This window comes from Talpa occidentalis, unplaced genomic scaffold (genome assembly GCF_014898055.3).
Source record: "Talpa occidentalis isolate TD23 unplaced genomic scaffold, MPIMG_talOcc4v2.1, whole genome shotgun sequence".
NCBI classification, from domain to species: Eukaryota; Metazoa; Chordata; class Mammalia; order Eulipotyphla; family Talpidae; genus Talpa; species Talpa occidentalis.
In genome coordinates, this window is record NW_026555331.1 from 99,566,896 (window position 1) to 99,592,874 (window position 25,979).

General features: G+C 36.8%; 1 protein-coding gene across 1 annotated transcript in view; it reads left to right on the forward strand.

Moving 5' to 3' along the window:
* SP4 (Sp4 transcription factor) overlaps positions 1 to 25,979 on the forward strand; it is a 71,054-nt gene that overhangs the window by 40,000 nt on the left and 5,075 nt on the right. The window contains exons 4-5 of the mRNA XM_037508902.2: positions 3,437 to 3,665; positions 12,621 to 12,820. Of these exons, the coding sequence (XP_037364799.1) occupies positions 3,437 to 3,665; positions 12,621 to 12,820 (429 nt within the window). The remainder of the gene's footprint in view (positions 1 to 3,436; positions 3,666 to 12,620; positions 12,821 to 25,979) is intronic.

Below are 25,979 nucleotides of genomic sequence, written 5' to 3' on the forward strand. Positions count from 1 at the left end.
GAGGCCAAAAAAAAAAGAAATAAATAAGGGTCAAGACAGTGACTTAGTGACAATACAGAGATAGGTTAAAGGAAACCATTTTAGATGATGTGGTCAGGAGTGGTATTTCTAAAGAGGAAAGATTTTTATTGGGACCAGAGTATTACCATAGCTCTCTATGCAAAGATCAATACAGAGACATCCTAGATGTCTCTAATAAATTGATCTGATCTCAGAAGGTGTTGGGAGAGGTATTCAGCACCACTGTCCCTGCTGGCCATTAGGGTGTTCTTATGGCAATGGCCCTTAAGAAGGGAATGAACCTGATTTAAGATCCAGGATAAAAGGCTCTGTCAGGAGCAGAGTGAGCAAGGGAGAGACTAATACAAGATGAGGTCTGAGAGGCCATGGAATTAAGCTAAAATGAGGCCTTTGTGTAAAGAGTTTGATGGCTGCACTTCATTGGTAGCAGTGGAAATGAAAGGAAAGTGGTATTGAGTTATGTTGAACTTGAACTGTCTCGAAATTCTAGGTGAGGAAGTCAAGAGAAGTGTCATACTTAAATATATAAATTCAAGTATGTCTGCTTAGTATTCATTGAATAACTTGCCAAGTTGTTAGGTACTGAAGACATAATGCCCACAATTTGGAGACTTGAGGAATTTATCAAGGAAATGGTCAAGGGATCTGGAGGAAAATAATTAGCCACTGAGTCATTAGAGATCCCTAGTGGTTCTTTGGCATAATGAAGAGCACCTTAAATACCACTGCAACCTGACAGGAATGACCAACTGTTGTATAAACAGTAGCTGGAAAAATTATGGCTGGAAATATCTCATGACTTTAGGAGATACAATGAGTATTTGCCAACTTATAGTCAGACAAAGACAAACCTTGAAAGCTAACCACAGATATGAGACATCCAGAAAGGGAGGGAGAGGGGGGAAGTTCGGGAGTAGTGAAAATCGGGGTGGGGGTGGGGGGGTGTGGGGATCGGGGAGGAACGAAGAAGAGAAAAAGAGTACTTGTTAACTTAAAATACCTGCATCTCTACAGGGACTTGTATGAAGACTATATAGTGCTGGTTCAGATAAAACTCCCATTTCCAGAAGTGTGTTTTTTGTAGTAAACAGGGGAAGTATATGTATATCATTGTGTTTCTAGATACTAATAATTTGAATAGTTGCTTAATCAGGGTCATCATTAAGAAATCATTTTACTGACTGTAAAATTTGTATGTGCTCAAAAGATACATAGTATTTATGGAGGCATAATACACTTTACATTTAGGTAATGTTTTACAATTTACAAAGGCTTTACCCTTAGGAAATAAACTTGATCTTTTAAAACAACTCTTTAAGGTAGAGGTCAGGGCTTTAGTAGGTCAGTATTATTAGGTGCAGAAACTGAGTATCTCCAAGTGCATTCAACAGATGGGACATGAATTCACAACTTCAGACTTTACTTGCATTGTTTACCTATCACGTCATGTTAATTCACAGGTGAACAAAATTGTAAAGTTTAGTAATAGAATTAAAGTATGTAGCCTTAGTAAAACAGTGGTAAAGCACTTTTTTTTATTTGTATTATGGTTGTGTGTGCTACCATAGGTTTCAGAATGTTTTAAATATGCAGAAGGGGCCTCCCCAGTGGCGCAGCGGTTGAGCGCTGGGTTGCAAAGCTGCCCGCAGCCTCTGCGGCGCCGGTTCGATTCCCGGCTGCTCCCCGGCCACTGGAGGAGGGTCCCACATGGCGCGCAGACCTCTCCTGCCGCCCGCTGCTCCCCTCAGCAGTGTACTTCGGTCCTTCTGCCTGCTCTGCTCCCTGCTCTGGCTCTGGTGAATTCTCTCACCCTCCCGTGCTTCTGACTGTACCCAGTGCATGTAAAAACAAATAAATAAATAAAAAAAATGCCTCTATATTTTAAAAAATAAATAAATAAATATGCAGAAGAGATTTTTCTCACTTGCTTGTTTTTTTTTTTTTTTTAATTTTCTAGAGGCATGTCTTATTTATTTATTTATTATTTGTTTGTTTGTTTGGTTTATACATGCACTGGGTACAGTCAGAAGCGCGGGAGGGTGAGAGAATTCACCAGAGCCAGAGCAGGGAGCAGAGCAGGCAGAAGGACCGAAGTACACTGCTGAGGGGAGCAGTGGGCGGCAGGAGAGGTCTACGCGCCATGTGGGACCCTCCTCCGGTGGCCGGGGAGCAGCCGGGGATCGAACCGGCGCCGCAGAGGCCGCGGGTAGCTTCGCAACCCAGCGCTCAACCGCTGCGCCACCGGGGAGGCCCTCACTTGCTTGTTTTTATTGTCTCTTCCTGGCTACTCCATATGTTTAAATACTATATATGCAGCTTTAAAATAAGTTCATTTATTTTCTGTCCTGTAGTCAAAATGTTTTGTGTCTGCTACCATAGGTGATTCTTGCATTGCCACCCAACTCTGTGGAGACTGGTAGTAATAATAGCTGGCATGTAATGAACAATTCTGTGCCAGGGACTGTGGTGAAGCATTTGTAAAAATTAACATTAGTCCTTATATTAGCTCTCTTAGGTGGGCACATTCCTTCATAAATTGGTGTTTTCTTTCTTGTCCTTTCACTTATTTGTTATTCCTATACCGGGTGGGGAAAAGTAGAGCTATGTTTAAAGAAAGGATAATCAAAAGGCATACCCACACATATGTCAGGATCAATTTAAGACTTGTGAGTAGATTTTTTTGTTCATACTATGTTCTATAATAATTTTCCCCTAAGCAAAGAAGTAAAACTAGTATACATACCGACTGAAGAGGTAAAGTCTTAACTAATCCGAGTGAATAAAGTAATAATATTCTAAATGTCTGTTTCATGAGTATTGTGACAGTATGGATGGTTTTGAATTTAAAAATTTTTAAGCTAAGTCAGTGTTGTAACTTAAAAAAAAACTCATCAGTAAAGAAATTTTTGCTTAAATGTATTTAAGAATTAGAAATATCCATGAAATCTAATCCTTTGTTACTTTTAATTCCTGCATTTTCTTGGAGTGAATGAGATATATTACTTAATGTGGAAATTGTAATAATTGCACTTAGTATTTATATATAATCTTTCATATGAGGATTTCAGAGCTGCTTTTTCAAATGTTTCCTGAATCCTCACAGCACTTTAGTAAAGTAGGTAGATAGCTAATGCAATTATCTTATACAAGTGGAGAAATCAAGCCATGGAGGGTTACATGATGCATGACTAGTCCCACCTACCAGATATAGATGCAGCCTGAACTACTAAAATAAGAATATTATGTTTTAGGAGAGTTGGCTTAATAAAGGTTATTGGCCCCTTTGCTTTTTGCACTTTTCACATATAATCTATTGGAACAAATGTGGTAACTTTAAAATGTCCACATGGCATTTGCTTCTTTATTGTTTCTCTAGAAATAGACATTATAATACTCTTTTATTTCTCCCTTTTAGGTCAGCAGCAAGGACAAGATGGAGTAAAAGTCCAACAGGCTACAATAGCTCCTGTAACTGTAGCAGTTGGAGGAATTGCTAATGCAACGATAGGTGCTGTTAGTCCTGACCAACTCACACAAGTGCATTTGCAGCAAGGCCAGCAAGCTTCTGACCAAGAGGTACAGCCTGGCAAGAGACTTCGAAGAGTTGCCTGCTCCTGTCCTAATTGTAGGGAAGGAGAAGGAAGGTAAATGTTATGTTACCAATTCATTCTCTCTCTCTGGAAGACATGCAATAGTTAAAAACAATCTATTGACTCTGTATTTTGATCACTAAAATATTACTGGCTTTGCAGCCCAGAAGTTGAAGTAAAATATTGTTATAAAGGGGATTAAGTTAAACTATGCTAGGGATGGGGATCAGTAGTCTTCCACTTTGTACCTTATATGTTTTTTATGGTTTTCTTTTTTCATTTATTGTGTAATATTATATAAAACAACATTTATTTAAAGCATACAGTTCACTGGTTTTTAATAAATTCAGACTTCTGTGACCATCACCAGAATCAATTTTGGAACATTTTTTTTGGCACCCTACCAAAAGAAACCCTGTACTCTTTAGCCATCATTCCCTGACCTCAACCCCCACCCCCTAGCTCGTATTTCTTTCTTTATAGATTTTGCCTATTCTGGACTCTGTACATATGGAATCATACGATATGTGGTTATTTGCAAACTCACTTCATTTACTTAGCATAATGTTTTTAAGTTTATGTTATAACATGTATCAGTATTTCATTTTCAGTGAACAAATAATTCCATTTTATGGCTATACAGTGTTTTGTTTAGCCATATATCAGTTGATGGACATTTGGATTCTTTTCATTGTTGGCTGTTAGGGTACCTTCAACATTCATTTATGAGTTTTCACTTGGCCGTATGTTTTCATTTCTCTTAGGTATTTACATAGGACTAGAATTGCTGGTTCACAGTAGATTGAGCCATTTGAGGGACTGTCTGTTTTCCAAAGTGGCTTAATCATTGTGCATTCCTATTAGTGTCTGAGAGTTCTGATATTGCCAACATGCATTATAATCTTTTTAATTATAACTGATCTAGTGGCTGTGAAAAGGTATTTCAATGTGATTTTGATTTATATTTCTTTGATGACTAATGATGTTGAGCACATTTTCATGTGCTTATTAGTCATTTGTACAACTTTGGAGAAATGCCTGGTCAGATCTTTTGCCATTTTAAAAGTAGATTAGCTGTCTTTATTATTGAATTATAATAGTTCTCTATATATTATAGATATAATGAATGTAGATATGATTTGCAAATATTTCCTACATTCTGTAATATATTCTTTCCACTTTCTTCATATTGTCCTTTGAAGCACAAAAGTTTTTATGTTTTATAAAATCCAGTCTTTTCTTGGGTCTAAGAATTCATTCATTCAAGGATCCTTGTTTTCTTTTGAGAGTTTTTATAGTTTTTGCTTTTACTTTTAAGTTTTTATCAATAAGGGGTTAATTTTTGTATGGGGTGTGAGGTAAGGATCTATTTGGGACCCTTTGTTGAGAAGATACCCATTTCTCAGTCACTGAATGGTGTTGGTACTCTTGTCAAAAACCAGTTGACTAAAGGCTTGTCTATCTCTGGCATTATCTTTGGCCTCATTACTTTGGCTTTGTATTAACTTTTGAAATTGTAAATGTGAGTTTTCCATCTTGATTGTTCTTTCTCAATATTATTTTGACTATTCAGAAATATTTACAGTTCAGCTTGTCAATTTCTACAAAGGCTGCAAATGGGATTCTTGTGGGGATGCATTCAATCGATATATCAATTTAGGGAATTTCACCTATTTAACAATATTAAGTTTTCTGATCCAAGAACAGTTAGTTTTTGTGTATTGGTCTTGTATCTTGCAATCTTGCAACTGTGCTGAACTCTTGTATTTTAGTAGGTTTTTTTTAGTGGATTCCTTAGGATTTTCTGTATGTAAGAGGCTGTCATCTGCAAGTCGAAATGCGTTTTCTTTTTCCTTCCCACTGTGGATGACTTATTTCTCTTTATTGCCTAGTTGCTTAGTTCAAAACTTACAGTACAGGGGAAAAAATAATACTGACTAAAAGTAGTAAAAATGTTTACATCTTAGGTAAAAGATCCAGCCTCTTATCACTATGTATGTATTAGTTGTGGGTTTCTCATATATGCATGCTCTTGATTAAGTTGAGGAAGCTCCTTTCTATTCGTATTTTGTTGAGTGTTTTTTCATGAAAGGATGTTGGATTATATCCAGTGTTTTTGTGCATCTGTTGAGATAATCATGTAGTTTTTATTTTTCATTCTGTCAATATGCTGTATTACATTGTCAGATGTTAGCATGCCTTTGTGTTTGTGATATAAATTCAGCTTGTTAATGGTATGTCATTGTTTTTATATGTTGCTGGATTCAGTTTGCTAGTATTTTTGTTGTTCATGAGATACATTGTTCTGTATTTGTCTTTTCTTATAACCTCCTTGTCTGCTTTTGGTACAGGTAATACTAGACTCATAAAATGAGTTAGGAAGTGTTCGTTCCAGCGTTATTTTTTAAAAGCATCTGTGAAGATGGTGCTGGTAGTGATGTCCCCTCTTTCATTTCTGAGTCCAGTATGTTGAGTCTTGTCTTTTTTTTTTTTTTTTTTCCCCTTGATCAGTCTGTTCAAAGACTTGTTAATTTTGTTGAACTTTTCAAAGAATCAGCTTTTGGTTTCATTGATTTACTACTGTACTAATTTCTGCTGTAGTCTTTACTATTTCCTACATTCTGCTTTCCATTCCTTCTGCTTTATTTTAGACTTAGTTTTCTCTTTTTCCATTATCTTAAGGTGGAAGATTTAAATTATTGATTGAGATCTTTTTTAATGGAGTAACTATAGCTGTAAATTTCCTCCTAAGCATTGCTTTACATGGGTTTCCTAACTTTCGCTATTATGTCTTCATTTTCATTCATCTCAAAGTATTTTCCAATATCCCTTTTACTTCTTTCTTTGATTAGTCGTTACCTAGGATATATACTTTAACTTCTAGATCATTGTAAATTATTCTGTTTCCTCCTGTGATTTTTATGACTTCATTCTATTGTAGTTAAGAAACATACTTTGTGTTATTTCTGTCTTTTTAAAATTTATTGTTTATTTCATGGCCTATCATAAGAATATTCTCTACACTATTGGGAAGAGTAACTGATGCTTGAGTGTTCTGTGGATGTCTGTAAGATCTAGTTCATTTGTGGTGTTTTTCAATTTTCTTCTCCTTATTGATTTTCTGCCTAGTTGAAACATCATTGAAAATAAAGTGTTGAAATCTCTACAATTGTTAATGTCTGTTTTCCCTCTGTCGGTTTTTATTTCATCTTGGTGAACTCTTGTTACTCTTTTATTTAAGTCTGTGTATATATGTGTGTATAATTGGTATGCCTTCCTGACGGATTGACCCATTTTTCATTATAAAATCTCCCTCTTTAATAACAGGGTTTTTTTTTTTGTTTGTTTGTTTGCTTTAAAGTTTATTTTATCTCGAGTGTTAATATAATTACTTCAGTACTCTGTTGCTTACATGGTATCTTTTTTACTTTCAGTCTCTTTGTATCTTTGAGTGTAAAGTTTGTTACCCTTAGGCAGCATATAATTGGATCTTGATTTTTTTTTTTTTAAAGATTTATTTATTTATTTATACAAGCACTGGGTATAGTCAGGAGCACGGGAGGGTGAGAGAATTCACCAGAGCCAGAGCAGGGAACAGAACAGGCAGATTGACGAAATACACTGCTGAGGGGAGCAGTGGGCACAGCAGGAGAGGTCTGTTGTGCCATGTGAGACCCTCCCCAGCAGCTGAGTATCAAACCGGCACTGCAGAGGCTGCAGGCAGCTTCGCAGTCCAGCACTCAGCTGCTGCACCACCAGGGGAGGCCAGGATCTTGATTTTTTTTCATCTTTAAATTGAGCCTGACAAAAATCTGCCTTTTGATTGGATAATATAATCCATTAATACTCGGTGTTATTAATGTAGTTGGATTGTCTGCCATGTTACTTTTGTTTTCTGTGTCTCATGTCTCTTTTGTTCCTCTCTTCCTTCTCTACTGCTTTCTCTTTTTGCATTAAGTGAATGTAATAAAACATTTTAAAACTGTAATGTAGCAGTTTAATTGTATTAATAATTTATTCACTATCATTTTAAGTTATTTAGTTGTTGTTCTGTATATTACTATATAGATCTTATAATCAGATTCAAATTTTATTAATTTTAGTGAATTATAGAAACATTCCTCCTATATAATTCCTTTTGCCTCTTTATTATTGTTATACACATTTTATCTATAAATGTTACAAGTCCAAGAATAAGTTTTCATAATTATCATTTTATGTAATTATGTGCCTTTTAGAGAAGCAAAGAAGTGGAGTGAGTCCAGTAAGTCCTCACTTAACCTCATCAATAGGTTCTTGGAAACTGTGACTTTAAGTAAAACTGTATAAGAGCAAATCTTTGAATAGGATAATATTTATTTTATTTCATTCAACATGGACCAAGATTGTTTTTTCTCATAAAGGTTACCACAAAACAATGTTGAATAAGTCAACATTGATGCTATTCAAAGACCTCCTATATATATTTATAGCTTTTGTTAACTCTGTCATTTCTAGTTAATTTATTCCTGTGGATTTGTGTTATCATCTGGGGTCATTTCCTTAGCCCAGTACACAGCTTTGCTCTCACCCACCTCCTTTTTGTGATTATTGGCAAATACATCGCATATATCATATTTCTGTATGTCGTAGGCTTGACAATACATTTTATACATATTGTTTTATAAAGTTGCTTTTTAAATCAGTTAAGAGAAGAACTACTATCTTTCATAATTACCTTTGCCAGGTAATCATTTGTTTTTTCTTTACATTTTAATTACTCTCTAAGTTCATTTACTTTCAGCCTAAGGAACTTCCTTTGGTTTTTCTTTTTTTAAAAAAGAAGATTTTTTTATTTATGCATAAAGAGCTTGGGTACAGGCCACAGATGCGGAGTGGGGGTGAGAGGATTCACCAGAGACAGAGCGGGGAACAGAATGGGTAGAAGGACCGAAATACACTGCTGAGGGGAGCAGCGGGCGAGACAGGAGAGGTCTGCCTCGCCATGTGGGTTGCTCCCTGTCAGGCTGGGGATTGAACTCTTGCTGCAGAGGCTGCAGACTGCTTCATGGTGTGGTGCTTATCCCCTTGCGCCACCAGGGAGGCCCATAAAAGATCTATTTTATTTATTTATGCATACAAGAACTGGGGTGTAGGCCAGAGGTGTGGGAGTGAGAGGATTCACCAGAGACAGAGTGGGAAGCAGAACAGGCATATCTACTGAAATACACTGCTGAGGGGAGCATTGTGGGCATGACAGGAGAGGTCTCCTGCGCCATGTGGGTTAGCTCCCTGGTTAGGGATCTAACTTGTGCTGCAGTGGCTGCCTATAGCTTGTTAATGCTGAGACTTAACCCCTTGTACCACCAAGAAGGCCCTTCCTTTGATATTTCTTCACAAACAGGTTCACTAGCAACAAATTCTGTGTTTTTTGTTTATCTGGGTATAACTTTATTTCACTTTTATTTTAAAAAGTCTGCTGGATATAGGCTTCTTATTTCATAGTTTACTTTGAGCATTTTGTATTTTCTCACTGCACTCTGACCACCATTGTTTCTATTGAGAAGTTAACTGTTCAACTTTTTGGGGTTCCATGTAATTCATGAACTGTTTTTCACTGGCTGCTTTCAAAATTGTGTTCTTGTCTTAATTTTTGAGGACTTTTTGTATAAAGTGTTTATTTGTGGATTCCTGCATTTATCTTATTTGGGATTTGTTGAGCTTCCTGCATGAGTTAGATAAGTGACTTTCAATAAATCTGGGAAGTTTTCAGCCATCATTTCTTTGTCTTTCTTTCTGCTTCATTCTCTTTCTCTCCCCCTCCTTTTAGCATTCCTGTTGACAATTTATGTGCTGGATTTCACATTTCTCTGACATTATTCATTTTTCTTTTTCATGCCCTTTGTCCTGGTGTTTGGATAAGCTCTATTGATCTATATTTAGACACAGTATTTCTTCTCTCAAATTTCTCTAGTGAATTTTTCATTCATCTATACTTTTCATCTCCAGAATTTCTAATTGGTTCTTTTTTTCCTTTTTAATCATTTCAGTATCTTCATTGATACTGCCTATTTGATGTGTCATTGTTATCCTTTCTTTAATCATTGTATCCTTTTTTTTTTTTTTTTAATATTTATTTATTTATTTATACAAGCACTGGGCCCAATCAGAAGCGCGGGAGGGTGAGAGAATTCACCAGAGCCAGAGTGGAGAGCAGAGCAGGCAGACAGATGAAGTACACTGCTGAGGGGAGCAGCAGGCAGCAGGAGAGGTCTGTGCACCATGTGGGGCCCTCACCCGGAGGCCGGGGAGGCCGGGGATTGAACAGGCGCTGCAGAGGCTGCAGGCAGCTTTGCAACCCAGCGCTCAACCAATTGCCACCGGGGAGGCCCTCCTTTACTTCTTTGAACATATTTATAACAGTTACTTTGAAGTTTTGTTAAATCTGGTTTCTTTCCCAGTTTCTCTTGTCTTCTTTTCCCCTCAATTATGGGTCATAGTTGACTATTTTGCTGTTTGTTTTGGGATTTTGTCTGTCTTTTAATTTTTTGTTGGAAACTGATCAGTTATGTATTGTAGTAACTTGAAGAACACTCCTATACCTCCTGCCCCCAGTCTGGCCTGTTGTTTGTTTAATGATCCTCTGGGTCATTTTAGTGATATCTGCACGCAGTTTTGCAGAGTTAGTGCAGGGTCCTTGGGTTCACTCTGGGAAAGGTTTCGCTAGAGCTCCCGTTTCGGTGGCATGCGGTGAGTTTCTCCACGAGACAGAGATGGTAGTTAGATTTAAAGAGCAGGTCTATTAGGAAAGGTAAAAAAAGGTTTTGCTAAGAGAGCCCTGCATTGTTGCAGGCAGGTGACCTTGACAGGTCAGGGGCAGGCAGGAAGCTGCTGCCCTACAGAGGGAGAGAGTTGGTAGAAAGAGGCACCTGCATAGTCATAGGTGGGCAGTGGGATTGCTGCCCCCAGCCTGTGCAAAGACTACACTGATACAGTCCTTTTCTCTTCTCCGTGGAGTGGCCTGCTTGTTGCTGATGTTGGGTAACAGGCGAAACTAGAAAGGGACCAGACATTCCAGGGCCCAATCTCCATATCTTTACCCTCAGGTCTGTGCTCCACTCCCTATAGCATCTGATCCTGCTTGGGTCTCATGCCTGGTGCCTAAGGTTCACGACCTCTACAGCTGGGTTAATGTTCATATTACTCCCCTCAACCTCCACCTCCTTGTGAGTCAGGTTCTGGTCTTGGGACACCTCCTTTCCAGTTTTGTATTCTTGTCCTCCATTATTATGAAGCATGTACAAATTGGGGTATGGTGCTGGCAGTGTCCCTTGTATGACAATGTCATGGCAAGCATCTTTCTTACTGTCTCTTCCTGACTGCATCCAGCAAATTCTAGCTTATTGTTGTTTTCATCAGTGCTCTAATGAATATATTACTGCACAGACTGATCCAATCAAATTCCTTTTAAATAATTCCTTTTCAAGAAGATCTGTGTTTGAGATTTATTCTGACCTTGAAGAACACCTCCGCCTGCCCCTTTCTTTGGTTCTCTCTGGCAGCCTAACTAGCCTACAGTTCACCCTGTTTCTTCAGTTAATCTATTAGTTATTCCCCAAATGCCTTTTACAACAACTGCTATTTTTTTTTTTTTAATTAATTATTTATTTATTTATACAAGTACTGGGTATAGTCAGAAGCGCGGAAGGGTGAGAGAATTCACCAGAGCCAGAGCGGGGAGCAGAGCAGGCAGAAGGACCAAAGTACACTGCTGAGGGGAGCAGCGGGCGGCAGGAGAGGTCTGTGCTCCATGTGGGACCCTCCTCCTCCGGTGGCTGGGGAGCAGCCAGGGATCTAACCGGCGCTGCAGAGGCTGCGGGCAGCTTCGCAGCCCAGCCAGCGCTCAACCGCTGCGCCACCAGGGGAGGCCCAACAACTGCTGTTTTTGAGAGTACCCTTAGACCAAAACTTATCCATCTTTCTTGAAAATGAAGTTAGCTCCTTTGAGAAGAGATCTGGATCTTTCAGTTTTGTGGTATGCTCTCCTTCTAGCCAAAATATCTGTGTTGTAACGGGTGAACTAAGGGCTTGTTTCTCTCTCAGTGCATCCCTGCCTTAGATGCTGAGCATTGTCTAGCAGGGGGCAGTGATAGCCTTAGGCCTTCTCAGCGTGTGTCTCCTGCCTTGGAACCTCTAATTTATAAGCTATAAATGAACTGGGTCAAAGGCATCCTGGATTCCAGTATCTTTGTTGAGCCATATCCAAAGTAGAGCCTTTGCTTTTGCAGTTGAAGTAGAAGAAGGGAGTCCCTACCTGTCACTCTATTGGAACTTAGCCTTAGCAACAGAAGCTGGAGGTAGAATGAGAAATGCTGACATCCTGCCCCCTAGGGAGATAAGCCTCTAACAGGAAGGTGGGAGGAGCAGGAACCCTGTTCTTTGCTTCACCATTCTAAAGTATTTCTTGGGAAGGAGGAGGGAGAGAGGAAATGAGTCTTGATTCAAATGCCACAGACTCTTACTGTTCTTACCCAATTCTATTGATTTTCTTGAGTAAATGTTTCTTTGCTTGTGGTATGCTTATAGGGTAATTTCCAGAGAATATAAATGCTGTTTGTTAAAATTTTTACCAGTTTTTGCTCAGGAGCACATCCAAGGAACACCTACTGTCCTGCTGAAAATGAACCTCAGACTTTTAAATGGGGATTACCATCCTTTTGCTATTTTACAGAATAATGTTTAAGTGTCTTGAAAGGTTTGAACAGATTTATTCTCAAGTGAAGAGCATACTAGGGGTGGAACATGAAATCTGTGGTAGAACATAACCACTCTGATACTAACATGTTTTCATAACAGTTTTGAATTTTGTACAGTCTTTCATTTTGATTATTTGATTTGTAACTGCAGTAGTGGCATCGTGATTAAAAGCATTGAGAAAGGCATCATTCATCTTGACTCCCGTTTATTTTTCCATAATTTAAGCGTGGTATTTGATATTGTAATAATGTTTGTTTTTTTTTTTTTCGTTAGAGGCAGTAATGAACCAGGAAAAAAGAAACAGCATATCTGTCATATTGAAGGATGTGGAAAAGTTTATGGCAAAACATCTCACCTTCGAGCACATCTTCGCTGGCATACTGGAGAAAGACCTTTTGTATGCAACTGGATGTTTTGTGGCAAAAGATTCACAAGGAGTGATGAACTACAGAGACATAGAAGAACTCATACAGGTTAGTTGATTTATTTTAGGACTTGTTCTTTTTATTTTTTAGTGTTTAGATAAAAATTTGAGTAATAGTTTAGCTATCAGATTGGAAATACAACACTTAGAATTCACATGAGTGATTATAACTGAAAGGTGTTCCAGTTCAGATTCTTAACCTATATCCTTTACCTGTCACTTTTTTTTTTTTTTTGGTTAGTATTTAAGCAAATGAAAAAAAGTTCAATTATGTTATTGATGATCTTTATTTTTAAATTTTATAATCCCCCAAATTGACTAAAGTATCAAGAATTATATAACAAATCCCTGTCTGTCACTCAGAGGTGCGGGCGTGGGGGGTGGAGGGGTAAGAGGATTCACCAGAGACAGTGGAAAGCAGAAGAGGCAGACTGAAATCCACTGCTGAGGGGAGCAGTAGGTGAGGCAAGAGGTCTGCTGCGCCATGTAGGTCAGCTCCCTGGCAGGGGTTGAACTCGTGCTGCAGTGGCTGGCAATAGTGTCACAGTGCTGAGACTTAGCCCTTTGCACCATCAGGGAGGCCTCCTATATTTTGTTATTTTTTAATAACAAATTATCTTCTTCTCAAAATCAACTACCATGAATTTAGAATATAACTTTTTAGTACAGTCTTAATATTCTTATATGTACTATTCATGCATATGTATATGCATATATATAATAGTATATATACTATATATAGTATATATGTATAATAGTATAATAAGAAATTTTGCATAAATGGTATCATATATAGAATCATAATTTCATTTATGTTTTGAATTTAAGTTAATGTATATTTTTATGCATGTGTGTATTTTTTAACTACTCTATATAGTATTTTATCACATGACTCCATCACAGTAATTTTTCCTCTCTTCTTAAATTGAAATAACAATTTATAACAGCCTTGATTTCAGGTGTACAGTTTCTCATATTTGTACTACACTAGTATTAATATATTTCCTATACTGTTTAGATTATGACTAAGTTCTTTACTATCATTGTGTTTACTTCTGTGAGCATACAGTAAACATGTATAAGAAATAGAATTATTGGGTCAAAGAGAAATGCTTATGTTTGATTTTGCTAAATTAACAGCTAATGGATCTCTGCAGTGACGTTACCATCTCTGATTCACTAGTGTGATTGAGAGTTTCTTCTTTGCAGTGTGTTCACCAATATTCAGTAATATCAGGCTTTGAAAATTTTTGTAATCCTGAAATGGTTTTTCAGTTTTTCAGTTGGTGTTTTTCTGGTTATCAGTGAGATTAAGCATCTTTTCATATGTTTATTGGTCATGTCTGTTTCTTGTACGCTTGATTAGTTCCTTTGTTCATCTTTCTTGATTGTTTTCCTTTTTCTTACTAATTTAAATATTGCAATTCCTTCACATACAGATCTTCCTCATCTCAATGTGGGATTGCATACTGATAAAACCATCATGAATTAAAATATTATAAATCAAAAATGAAGTTAATACACCTAACCTACCGAACATCATAGATTAGCCTCTTCTGTCTTTAACATGCTCAGAACACTTAGCCTACAGTTGGACAAAATCATCTAACCAACACAGTTATTTTATGATAAAATATTAAATGTCTCATGTATTTTATTGAATACTGTACCGAAAATGGAAAAACAGAATGGTTTTACGGGTTCTCACCATTGGTGTACACAGCTAAAAGCATACCTGACTTGAAGAATGAAGCATTAACCTAAAATTACTTATTAATTAATTAAATCAATTATTGAATGATGGAGATGCTATAGCAGCCAGGTCATCACTTTCTCTCCTGAGGCTTGAAAGGAACTGGTAGAAAGACATTATAGAGTACTGGTTATTACCTTTGTGATGGTGTGGCTGAGAGCTGTGGCTCACTGCTGCTGCCTAGCAGCACAAGACTGCATACCATTTGCCTGGGGAAAGGTCACTATTCAAAAATTGCAATACAGTTTCTACTGAACACATATTTTTGCACCATTTTTTTTTTTTTTTTTTTTTAATAGAGGCATGCTTTTTTATTTATTTATTTGTTTGTTTGTTTGTTCTGTCTATACATGCACTGGGTACAGTCAGAAGCGCAGGAGGGTGAAAGAATTCACCAGAGCCAGAGTGGGGAGCAGAGCAGGCAGAAGGACCAAAGTACACTGCTGAGGGGAGCAGTGGGCGGCAGGAGAGCTCTGCGCGCCATGTGGGACCCTCCTCCGGTGGCTGGGGAGCAGCCGGGGATCGAACCAGCGCCACAGAGGCCGCGGGCAGCTTCGCAACCCAGCGCTCTACCGCTGCGCCACCTGGGAGGCCCTTTTTGCACCATTTTAAAGTCAAAAAACCTTTAAGTTTTTTTGGACCATCTGTATTGCTAGTCTTTTATCTTTGTGCTATCTTTTGTCATATGGAAGTTTTCATTTTTATTTAGCCAAATACAAGTCTTTTGTCTTTTTTTTTTTTAAATGAAGTTCTCTCCTACAGAAGATCATAAATTTTTAGGAAACATTCTTCTAATGACATAAAAAAAATATATTTAAGTTTGTCTTTTATCAGTCTAGGATTTTTTTTTTTTTGATGATAAATGAAATGGGGTTGTAATTTTATTTTTCTTCCATGTGGAAAGCCATTTTTTGAATAGCCCATTCTTTTTCCATTGATTGGTAGTAAAACTTCTCATATATTACTGTATCCTTTAAAGTAGCTCAATTTCTCGTCCCTCTATTTTTAAGCTTTTATCTCTTTGTCAGTTCCTATACCAATACTACACTGTTTTAATAATCCCAAGGTTATAGTAAATCTGATATCTGGTAGGGCAATTTTCATTTTTGCTCATGTCACTGGCCCTCTCTGTTTAGAACATGTCTCTGATACATATTTGATACTCAATATTTAATTGATGGATAAATTAATAAATTTAGGTAAATGTTTGAATTTGACTTTAACTCTTGTACCAATGTACATGTCCCACTTGTTCAATGTGTACATTTCAAAAGAGGGAATAGCTGACATTTATTGGTCAGCTGCTACATATCACATATTTCTAATATATTATTTGCTTCTAACATCAACACTGTGAGATAGAAATTAACTTCATTTAACAACAGATAAGGAAATAGTTTCAAGAGAAAATACTTGTTAAACTGATTAAATGTGATAGTTTGCCAGTTTGATATGCACATAAATTAGTAACACAGATGAGTGTTGGTATGCTGGCTCAGTTCTTGAGTTAACATTATGCTAAAACTAAGAATTTTAATAAAGATTTAAATGCTTTTTATATGGAATTGCACTGGAGCTTTCTAATGCTACCTTACCATTCATACTGGCAAATAACATGAGATAAATCAATTTCATAACAATGTTGATACCTGCTTTAGAAAAATACTTTGCTATTTATGTTAGTATGAGAGGACGCAATATTGCAAACCAGATTAGCATTAGGACAGGTTAGGAAGTCAAGAGAAATTGCCACTTTCTTTGATTTGGAACCTTGTGTTGTGATTTTATTTCTTTGAGAAATGATCAGTTTCTAATGTACATCTCTATCACACATTCACAATCATATAGATAAACAAATTTATCCAGGAATTTATATGCATGTATCCTTTAAAAACAATATTAATTGTTGGAAGACATGTTTTCTTTTACTATTTTTATAGCTCTGCACCATTATGATCTTTTACTGATTTGAATAATTGAGGATCAAATTACTGTGCATTTACTTTATGTTTCAAATATCTTGACTATGTCATCTGCAAAATTGTTCAATTAAATATGTTACACAGAAATATTTTAAGCTTAATATCAGTATACTTATGTTACTTTTCAAGATTTGATATAGTAACTTCTAAGTGTTTATTGTAATTGTTTAAAAAACGAAATATTTTGAAATAGATATTAATTAGTAAGTTTAAATATGCTTAAATTGAAAGCCTTAAACATTCATGGCAAGAAACATGTTTTATTTAATGCCCAATCACTACACTAAGTATAAACTCAGTACCTTACTATGAATAAATAAGTAATTTTTATTTATGGGGCCTCCCTGGTGGCTCAGGGGTTAAAGACACAGTGCTATCAAGCTATTGCCAGCCAGCCACTGCGTCATGAGTTCAATCCCTGGCCAGGAAGATAACCTACATATGGTGCAGCAGACTTCTCCTTTCTCCTGTCTTGCCCGCTGCTCCCCTGAGAAGATTAGATCTGCCTATTCTGCTCCCCACTCTGGTGAATCCTCTCACTCCTTCACCTCTGGCCCACACCCCAGTTCTTGTATGCATAAATAAAAATAAATCTTTAAAAAAATTTATTTACTGCTGACTCTAGTGGGGTTTTTAAAAAAATATTTATTTATGCATGCATGCAAGAGCTGGGGTACAGGCCAGAGGTGTGGGGGTTGAGGGATTCACCAGAGACAGAGTGGGGAACAGAAGAGGCAGATTGGCCAAAGTACACTGCTGAGGGGAGCAGCGGGTGAGTCAGGAGAGGTTTGCTGCGTGCGCCATGTGGGTTGCTCCCTGGCAGGCCAGGGATCAAACTCTGTACTGCAGAGGCTGTGGACAGCTTCAGAGGTTGTGTCTTAACCCCTTGCGCTACCAGGGAGGCCCTGTAGTAGGGTTTTTTGTTTTTGCTTTGTGAAAAATTTTTACATTATATAGAAGAATTTATAATGTTAAGGACATACTTTACCCCACCCCAGAGTAAACCATATTTTCTCCCTAGAGAAAACTACATTTATTCTTTTAACTACTTTTACATTTTTTTCCTTCCTGTGATGTCTGCTATATATCTAAATAATATGCTTATATTATTATTATTATTATTATTATTAGACTGTTCTTGCATTCAGCATTTAGAATTTACTTCACTTTGCACCATCTGACAACATTCCAGTTCTTTATACTGTACATAATTGAGATATTATATCTTGATTCACCATTCTGTGATAAGGATATTACCATGCCTCTCCTTTATTTTCCATCCCTTTCACTGCATATTTTTTCCCATCTTTTATATCTTACTTTCTCTCAATGCTATAATGTTTATATTTTCTTCAATTAATACTGTCTCCTTTTTAAATATAGTTTAGGTCTTAAAGTTGAAAATTAGTATATAATTATATTATGACTGTGTAATGTCTATGCCCGCATAATCCTTCCTGTGTGTTTTTTGTTTCTTCTTAAAGTTTCTAATCACCTTTTTTCTTTTGTATGGGCTAACTTTAACCTCAGTTGGCTGTTTTTTCTTCTTGAGAATATTATCAGTTCCATCCAGTTGTTTCTTGTTTTGGAGGGTTCCAGGTTTCTGATCAAATACAGACTAATTTATCTTTTGGTCTACTGTACAACTCTAATCTCAAGACATTTCTTCCATGATGTATTCTGAAAGTGTTCTGAAAGCCTTATGTCTTTATTTTTCTAAGTTTTTTCCTTTGGTTGCTGGACGATATTCAGAGCTATTTCCTATAAAGAAGCATAGGGAAATAAATTTGTCTGAAAATGTCTCTTTTGCTTTTCCACATAATGGGTTTGTGTAATCCAGAATTGTAGGTTGAAAATTGTATTCACTCAAAGCATTAATGGCACTGCTCTCTGTCTTGCATCTGGTTTTCTAATAAATCCATTGTTCTTTTTTTGATTTTTTTTTTTAAATAGGTGACCTAATTTTTCCCTTTCAACCTGTAAGAGGCTATTTATTTATAACTTTTTACTTTGAAACAAACTTAACATTTACCCGAATGTTGCATATTACCTTTCACCAGTTTCCTGTAATGCTAGCCTCACCCATAACCACAATAGTTTATGAAAACTTAGGACATTAATATGGGTGCAGTACTACTAAATAAACTGTAAACTTTTCCACAAATGTATTTTTTCTGTTCTAACACTCAGTCCACAATATAAATTGTATTTTTTTGCCGTGGTCTTCAGTCTCCTGCTATCTTTGGCGTTTCTTCATTTTTTTAAAAATAAATGTTTGTTGGGCCTCCCCTGGTGGCGCAGCCGTAGAGCGCTAGGCTGCAAAGCTGCCTGCAGCCTCTGCAGTACCGGTTCGATCCCCGGTCGCCGGCGAGGGTCCCACATGGCACGCAGACCTCTCCTGCTGCGCCTGCTGCTCCCCTCAGCAGTGTATTTCATCAGTCTGCCTCTTCTGTTCCCCACTCTGGCTCTTGTGAATTCTCTCACCCTCCTGCGCTACTGACTGTACCCAATGCTTGTATAAATAAATAAATAAATCTAAAAAAAAAAGGTTTGTTAAGGCAACATTGGTTTATAACATTATATAATAGCATTATGATCTGACATCAGTATACACTACATATCCACAAAAGTTGACCCTCTTTTTCATCTACCTCTCTCAACTCTCTTCCCCTCTGCTCACCACCTGTCTGTTCTTTATATCTAAGCATTTATTTTTGTTTAGCTTTGTTCATTTGCATTGTCTCTTTATTGTCTACTTGTAAGTGAAATCGTGGTTTTACTTTGGAAGGTTTGAATTTGTCTCATATTTTCTTGTGATTTGACTAAGGTTAATGAATTGTTATTGAGGAGACTATCACAGATGTTATTCTCTTTCTTATATCAGGAAGTAAATGATGCCATTATGTTTTATTATTGGGGATATTAGCCTTGATGAATTTGTTAAGATATGTGTCTGGCATCACCACTGTGAAGTTATTTTTTTCTTTTCATACTGTTTTTTAGAAACAAGTCACTAAGTCTGATCCACACTCAACTCAAATTACCACCTAAAGGTTGGAATATCAAGGGCATATTTTAAAACAACTATAGCAGTTATTAAACATTTGTAGGGAGATTAGTTAAGTCTATGCAAGTAATCTGTTTCTTTTTAAAGAAAAAATTTCACTTCATTGTCTTTTGCCTGTAACAATTATTATTGTGGTGTTCTAAAGTTTATTTTCTAATTCCTTCATTACCTGTTCAATTATTAGTCTTTCTTGTGTATAGAAGATTTATACCATCTTTATCCTTATATTTGAAAGACAATTTTACCCAATAAAGTTTTTGATTGCGAGTTTCTTCTTCCCTAGTCAGTGAAAATGAAGCTTCATTATGCTGTCAGGGCCATGTGGCATGGGTGGAGGATGAGCTAGTAGTCTGTTGTTCTCCTCCTTGGGGCACAGATTCTCGATGTGGCTGTACAGCTTGTAGCAGTTGTCAGCACAGAGGTGCAGGTGAGCATAAATAACCCTTGCAGCAGATCATCTTGTTGGGGTTGTATTTCTGAGCAAGATGGTAGAAGGATACCTCTGCAATGCCACCCTGTAGGCAAAGCACCAAGTGCAAGGTGGGCACTCTTGTTGAATATTGTAACGAGAGAGTGTCGCCTTCCTCCAACTGCATTTGCCCACAAAAATAAGATGTTGCTGGTCAGACAGGATGCCTGACTTGGATTTTGTACTTGACCTTGAGGGTGATGGTCTTCACAAAGATTTGTAGTTCTTTGTCTGCCATAAGGTCACTACTCCTGACCCCTCCTCAGTGTTCTCATTGAAGAGAAAGAATGAACTTTTTTTCTATCACTTTAAGGATGTCATCCCACTGCTTTCTGGCTTTTGTGATCTCTGATGAAAAAAATCAGCTATTATTGTTATTAATGATCTCTTGTAGGTTATGAGTCACTTTTACTACTTTGTAGATTCTCTGTTTTTGAGAATGTGTCTCACTGAATCTCTTTATATTTTGCCACTTGGGGTTTATCATATTTCTTGGGTCTATAGGAAGATTTTCATCAAATTTAGGAAATTTCAGCCATTATTTCTCAAAATATACTTTCTCTAAACACCTGGGATCAGGTGTTTGTGCATACCGGAGGGTGTTTATACACCCTAGCACTGAGCTACATAGTTGACAACTTTAGCCTTAACTTTCACTTATTGTTTGTGCAGAGCCTCAAGGGTTAGGCACAAATGAGAGTTGGGCATTTTCAGGTCTTTCCTAAGTAACGCACACCCCAAAGCATTTGTGTGACCTTCTAGATTCCAAATAGTGTGTCAGAGTTTTTCAAAGCCTCTATGGAAGCTTTCAGCTTAGTTTACTTATTGTTTATTTCAAGTATTATCCATTGTATCAGGTATCCATGAAATTAAAACATTCAGCCTGTAATTGTTTTAGCTAAACATACACCCTTCTCTTCCCCCATGAGAAGATTTTCCCTTTGGCTTACCTATGAGTCAGATTAAATACAACAGTCTTTTAAGTGGGGTCTTCCAAGGAACCACTAGACAGAACAAATAATAATTAATGGGGATGAGATTTTGAAGAACTCCCACTTTGTTCTGCTCCCAATGATGGCTTCCAGGCTCCTGGGAAGTGGAACTAGACAAAGTAAAAACACCACAAAGCATGCTATAAATGGATGATAATTCAAACAGTTAGAGTAGATAAGATTGCCTAACAAAAAAGCATGTGTAATGAAATGACCAAAGAGCTTCTATACTTAAGTAGATTATTGCTAAAGGAGAAAATGAAAAACTACATTTTATACAGATTGATGTCCCTGTAAATTCATGGTCTCTAATCTCATCCAGCTTCTCAGAACAGCCTATCAATTCTATTTTTTGTTGTCAGGTTCCTCAGTACCTTAATAACTACCTAAACTTTTTTAAGTGTTCTGAGTACATTTTCACTCCCACTCAGCTTCTTACTCCCAGTCATCTACTTCAGGAAAACTTAAGCACATGACTTCTTTAAAGTTACCATCCCTTTTCCTTTTATAATTTACTTTTGTCTACAAGTAATGATAGAGTAGAATTGGTGATACTCATGTAAAGATTAGTTTAGATATTCTAGTCTGGGTAGGTAAGAAAGAATGTCCAGGAGGTAATGATAGGTTGACAATGTTGTAGGGAAGGGCTGGAGTGATCCAGGAACTAGTGTCTCAGTTTTAATAACTTAGGATCTTAGAACAAATCAAAAATTGATTTCTATAATGTGAGGTTTTATATGTATGTATAATGTCCATTGTGGAACATTGGTGGAAGTTATTCATTGAGCAAAGGGTGTGTTTTTTACTGAGCTATAACAAATGGCCGGACTCTAAAAAAAATTTTTTTGGAGTGAGTTAAATCTTCTCCCAGAAGGATAATATGGTCAAGTGCTAATTCCTGATATTCCTGCATGTGACTTTCTTCAGAAATAGTTTCTTTGCAGATGAATCATAAGTAGGATGAGGTTGTACCAGTGTTACTTACTGCCTACGATTTAGAACCTACTGGGCCCTACAGCCAATGACTGATGTCCTCGTAAGTAGGGGAGAAGACACAAGTGGGAAAATGCTATGCAAAGGCAGAGGCAGAGGTTGGAGAGATGACGCTACAAATCAAGGATTGCCAACAGTCACCAGAAGTGAGGGTGAGGCAAGAAAGAATACTTGGTTAGAGTGTTTAGTGGAAGCATTGCTATACTGGCATCTTTATTTTGGATGTTTAGCCTTTGGAACTGTGAGAGAATAATTATTTGGGAATTTGTTTTTTGTTTTTTTAAAGATTTATTTATTAAGGCATACAAGAGCTGGAGTGTAGGCCAGAGGTGAGGGCAGGTGAGAGAATTCACTAGAGACGTATTAGGGAGAGAAGATGCAGATTGACTGAAATACCTGCTGAGGGGAGCAGCCGGTGAGGCAGGAGAGAGGTCTGCTACACCCTCTGGGTCTCAGCTCCCTGGCTGGGAATCGAACTTGTACTGCAGTGGCTGTTGATAGTGCTGAGACTTAACCCCTTGTGCCATCGGGGGGGGTCCTATTTATTGTTTAAGTTACCCAGTTTGTGGTATTTTCTTACAGGAGCCCTAGGAAACTAAAACAGTCCCTTAGTTCATACTAACCTATGTTTTGTATATTGTGATAACTGAAGTGCGAGGGTAAATTTTGAAAACCAGAATGTAATACAGAATGACAACTAGATAACTGGCTCCTTTTTTTTTTTTTTTTTTAATTAATTTATTTATTTATACAAGCACTGGGTACAGTCAGAAGCACGGGAGGGTGAGAGAATTCACCAGAGTCAGAGCAGAGAGCAGAGCAGGCAGACTGATGAAGTACACTGCTGAGGGGAGCAGTGGGTGGCAGGAGAGGTCTGCGCGCCATGTGGGACAATCACCCAGTGGCCGGGGATCGAACTGGTGCTGCAGAGGCTGCAGGCAGCTTTGCAACCCAGTGCTCAACCGCTGCGTCACCAGGGAGGCCCAATAACTGGCTTTTGATGGTACTTAAGATAAACAAAACTTACATGATCTGATTTATTATGTCCAGCCTTTGAAATCTGTGAGTCCATCTGAAAATCTCAGCAATTTTTTGAAAGAAATTAATTTTAAGAAAATTGAAGCTAACAAGTAGACTAATAATAGTTTCTAAATATGAATCTTATATTTAAATCCTTTTAGTAATCATGTATTATAGCATGTCATTCTCTTAGATAACTAGACCAAAGAAGAGACTTTTGTCTTTGCTCAGTTTACCAAGCCAAAGGTGTCAGGATTACATTCTTGAGATTTTATTTTTTTAGAGAAATAAAATTTGGAATTTGTCCTTGACATTATTTACATACCTATAATAAAGACATTTCACAGATCTTGAACCATACAATAAGCTATACTATCTTCTTCTGATTAGGCTTTAATTTTTTCAAGATTATCCATTAGTTTTCTATTGCTGCCATAACAGACTACCACAAATTAGGAGCTTAAAACAACATACTGTCAGGGTTTCTTTAAGTCAAAAATATAACTGGACTTGTCCTGGGTCCTCTGCTTATAGTCTCACAAAGTCAAAATCAAGGTGTCAGCTGGGCTAGTTTCTTACTGAAGATTCTGGAGAAAAATTTGTTTACAAACTCATACACATTAGCAACCAAATTCAGATTTTGCTATTATAGGACATACTGTTTCCTTGCTGGCTGTGAGCTGGAGGTTGGTGTTTGTTCCTGGAATTACCCATATTCTTTGTAGCTCCCTGCATCCACAGGAGGAGAAAGGTCAAGTCCTTCTCAGACTTCTGGTCTCTCTGTTTGCTCCTTCTACTGCATCTAGCCAACTGCAGCTAACTCTTCTTTTAAGAGTGTGTATGATTAAATTGAGTCCACCCAGATAATTCAAAATAATCTCCCTATATTAACTTCTGTGACCTTAGTAAAACCCGTAGATTTCCTTTGGCTATGTAATAAGATATATTCATTTGTTCCAAATATTAGGGCATGGACGTCTTTGGAGGATCATTCTGCATACCATACATAGTAAATATCAACAATTTTGATTAGTTGTATTAATTTTAGTTAACCTACCTAGAATAAATATAATAAAAAGTTGTAAAAAAGATTAAAATGTAAAAAAGAGTCCAGGCTCTCTACTGCCTGAAATAAAGTAAAATGCTAATGTTTACTAAGGATTAGGAATTCAGAAATTGTTGGACACCACAGAAAATAGAAAAAAGGAACAATAAAAGGAAATGCTGTTCACCTAATAATAGTTTAATTGTACATCAAAGTATACTTATTTTGACATTCTAGTCAATTTTCATTGCTTGAGAGTAATTGGCCACCTATACCATTTAGGAGTGAACAGACTAGAAAGCCCATTAAAACCAAGCCACCAACATTTTCCTGTATCTTAGTTTGTCAGTGAATAACCAAAGACTAGAATTTCCTTCATAATTGGTACTGATAGCTTCACGTGGTTGCAAATAACTATCTAAAGGAATGGACACTTCTTAAAGTCAGAGTCTCTTGTTCAGTTTTGTATTACCAGTAGATATTTGTATGTATTTTACAAATATTTGCTGAAAAGTATTGAGTTCATGAGCATCACAGTTATCAAGTATTTACTTTATTAAATAGCCACTGTGTGTGAACAGGTTGATCATCTGGTTGATTTGGTATTTACTGAATGATCTTGTACTCAGGCCATGTCCCCTGATGTCTTTTTGATTATTCTTGACTATTGTTGCTGTAAAACAACTGAGGTTTCCAGTTGCATCTAGTTATGTAACATAAAAAGCTCAAACTAGAAATTGGGTGCCTTGAGTTCTGCTTTGATATCAAGTTGTATTACTCTGAAGCAAATAGTTTCTGAACTCAGCTTACCTATCTATAAAACAAAAATGTAAAATTTCAAGATTTTTTTCCAGCTTTAACATTTGTAAAACTGTAAATTTTTATTTTGAGGTAACATGGGAAACTTGAAACATAAAGGTATTTATTATAAAATTGATTTAAAAATGTAAATCTTTTTTCATCCTTGTCTAGGTGTCAGCATTCATAAAATTCAAGTCACTTTACCTTAAAACTTAATTGCCTGTATTTTTAATGTCTTTGAGAGTTTTGTCTAAACCATTTATCATTTCATTTAATTTTTCAAGACTGAAAGAGAAAGAAAAGTTCAATGAGATACTGCAAATGCAATTTTTTATAAATATTAAAGCAAACACATAAAGAAGAGGGGAAAATATCTGACATGGACAAACTTGAGCCTATAGATTTTCTATTGGTAAGTCAAAAGCAGGGCCCAGTGAGGAAGTCAGCTGAATTAAATTCTTATTTCCAAGTTTTACTACCAGCCTGGGAAACATCATTTCATTCCCTTAAGTAACAATTGTGGAGGGAAGAACTGAAGCTGATAGTTGATTCATTATGAATATCATGCTGCACCAATTAACTAAACTTCCATGTTGCCCATACATTACATACAGAAATAAAATGGCTTTTTTCTTCTTAATTATCAGTTAGTTTTTATTCTAAAGCATAGAAATACTTCATTCTAATAGGCCCATTGTAAGGTTAAAGGATGTATTGAAATATTTAAGTCTTACTTGGTGAGGACTAAAAAAACTCTATCCAAATATGAAATGTAGTGTTTGTCTGATTCTTTCCCCCCCCACCCCAATATTTGCCTGACTCTTGCTTTGTGAAGAAGCTTAATGCTCTATCAGATTTATTAACTTACTTTATTAGAAATAGTTCTAAGATATTCATGCCTCTAAACATAACCAAAACTCAGGTAGTAAGGGAGAGTAGACATGAACCTTGAACATAGGTTGTATATTGTATACCTGCAAGAGATTTTTCTGATCATCTGTTAGAAACTCTCTTATTTCATAGGTGGGAAAACTGAAACCAAGAGTGGTTATTTTACTTGTTACAGCTTTTATTCCCAGTTTGTAG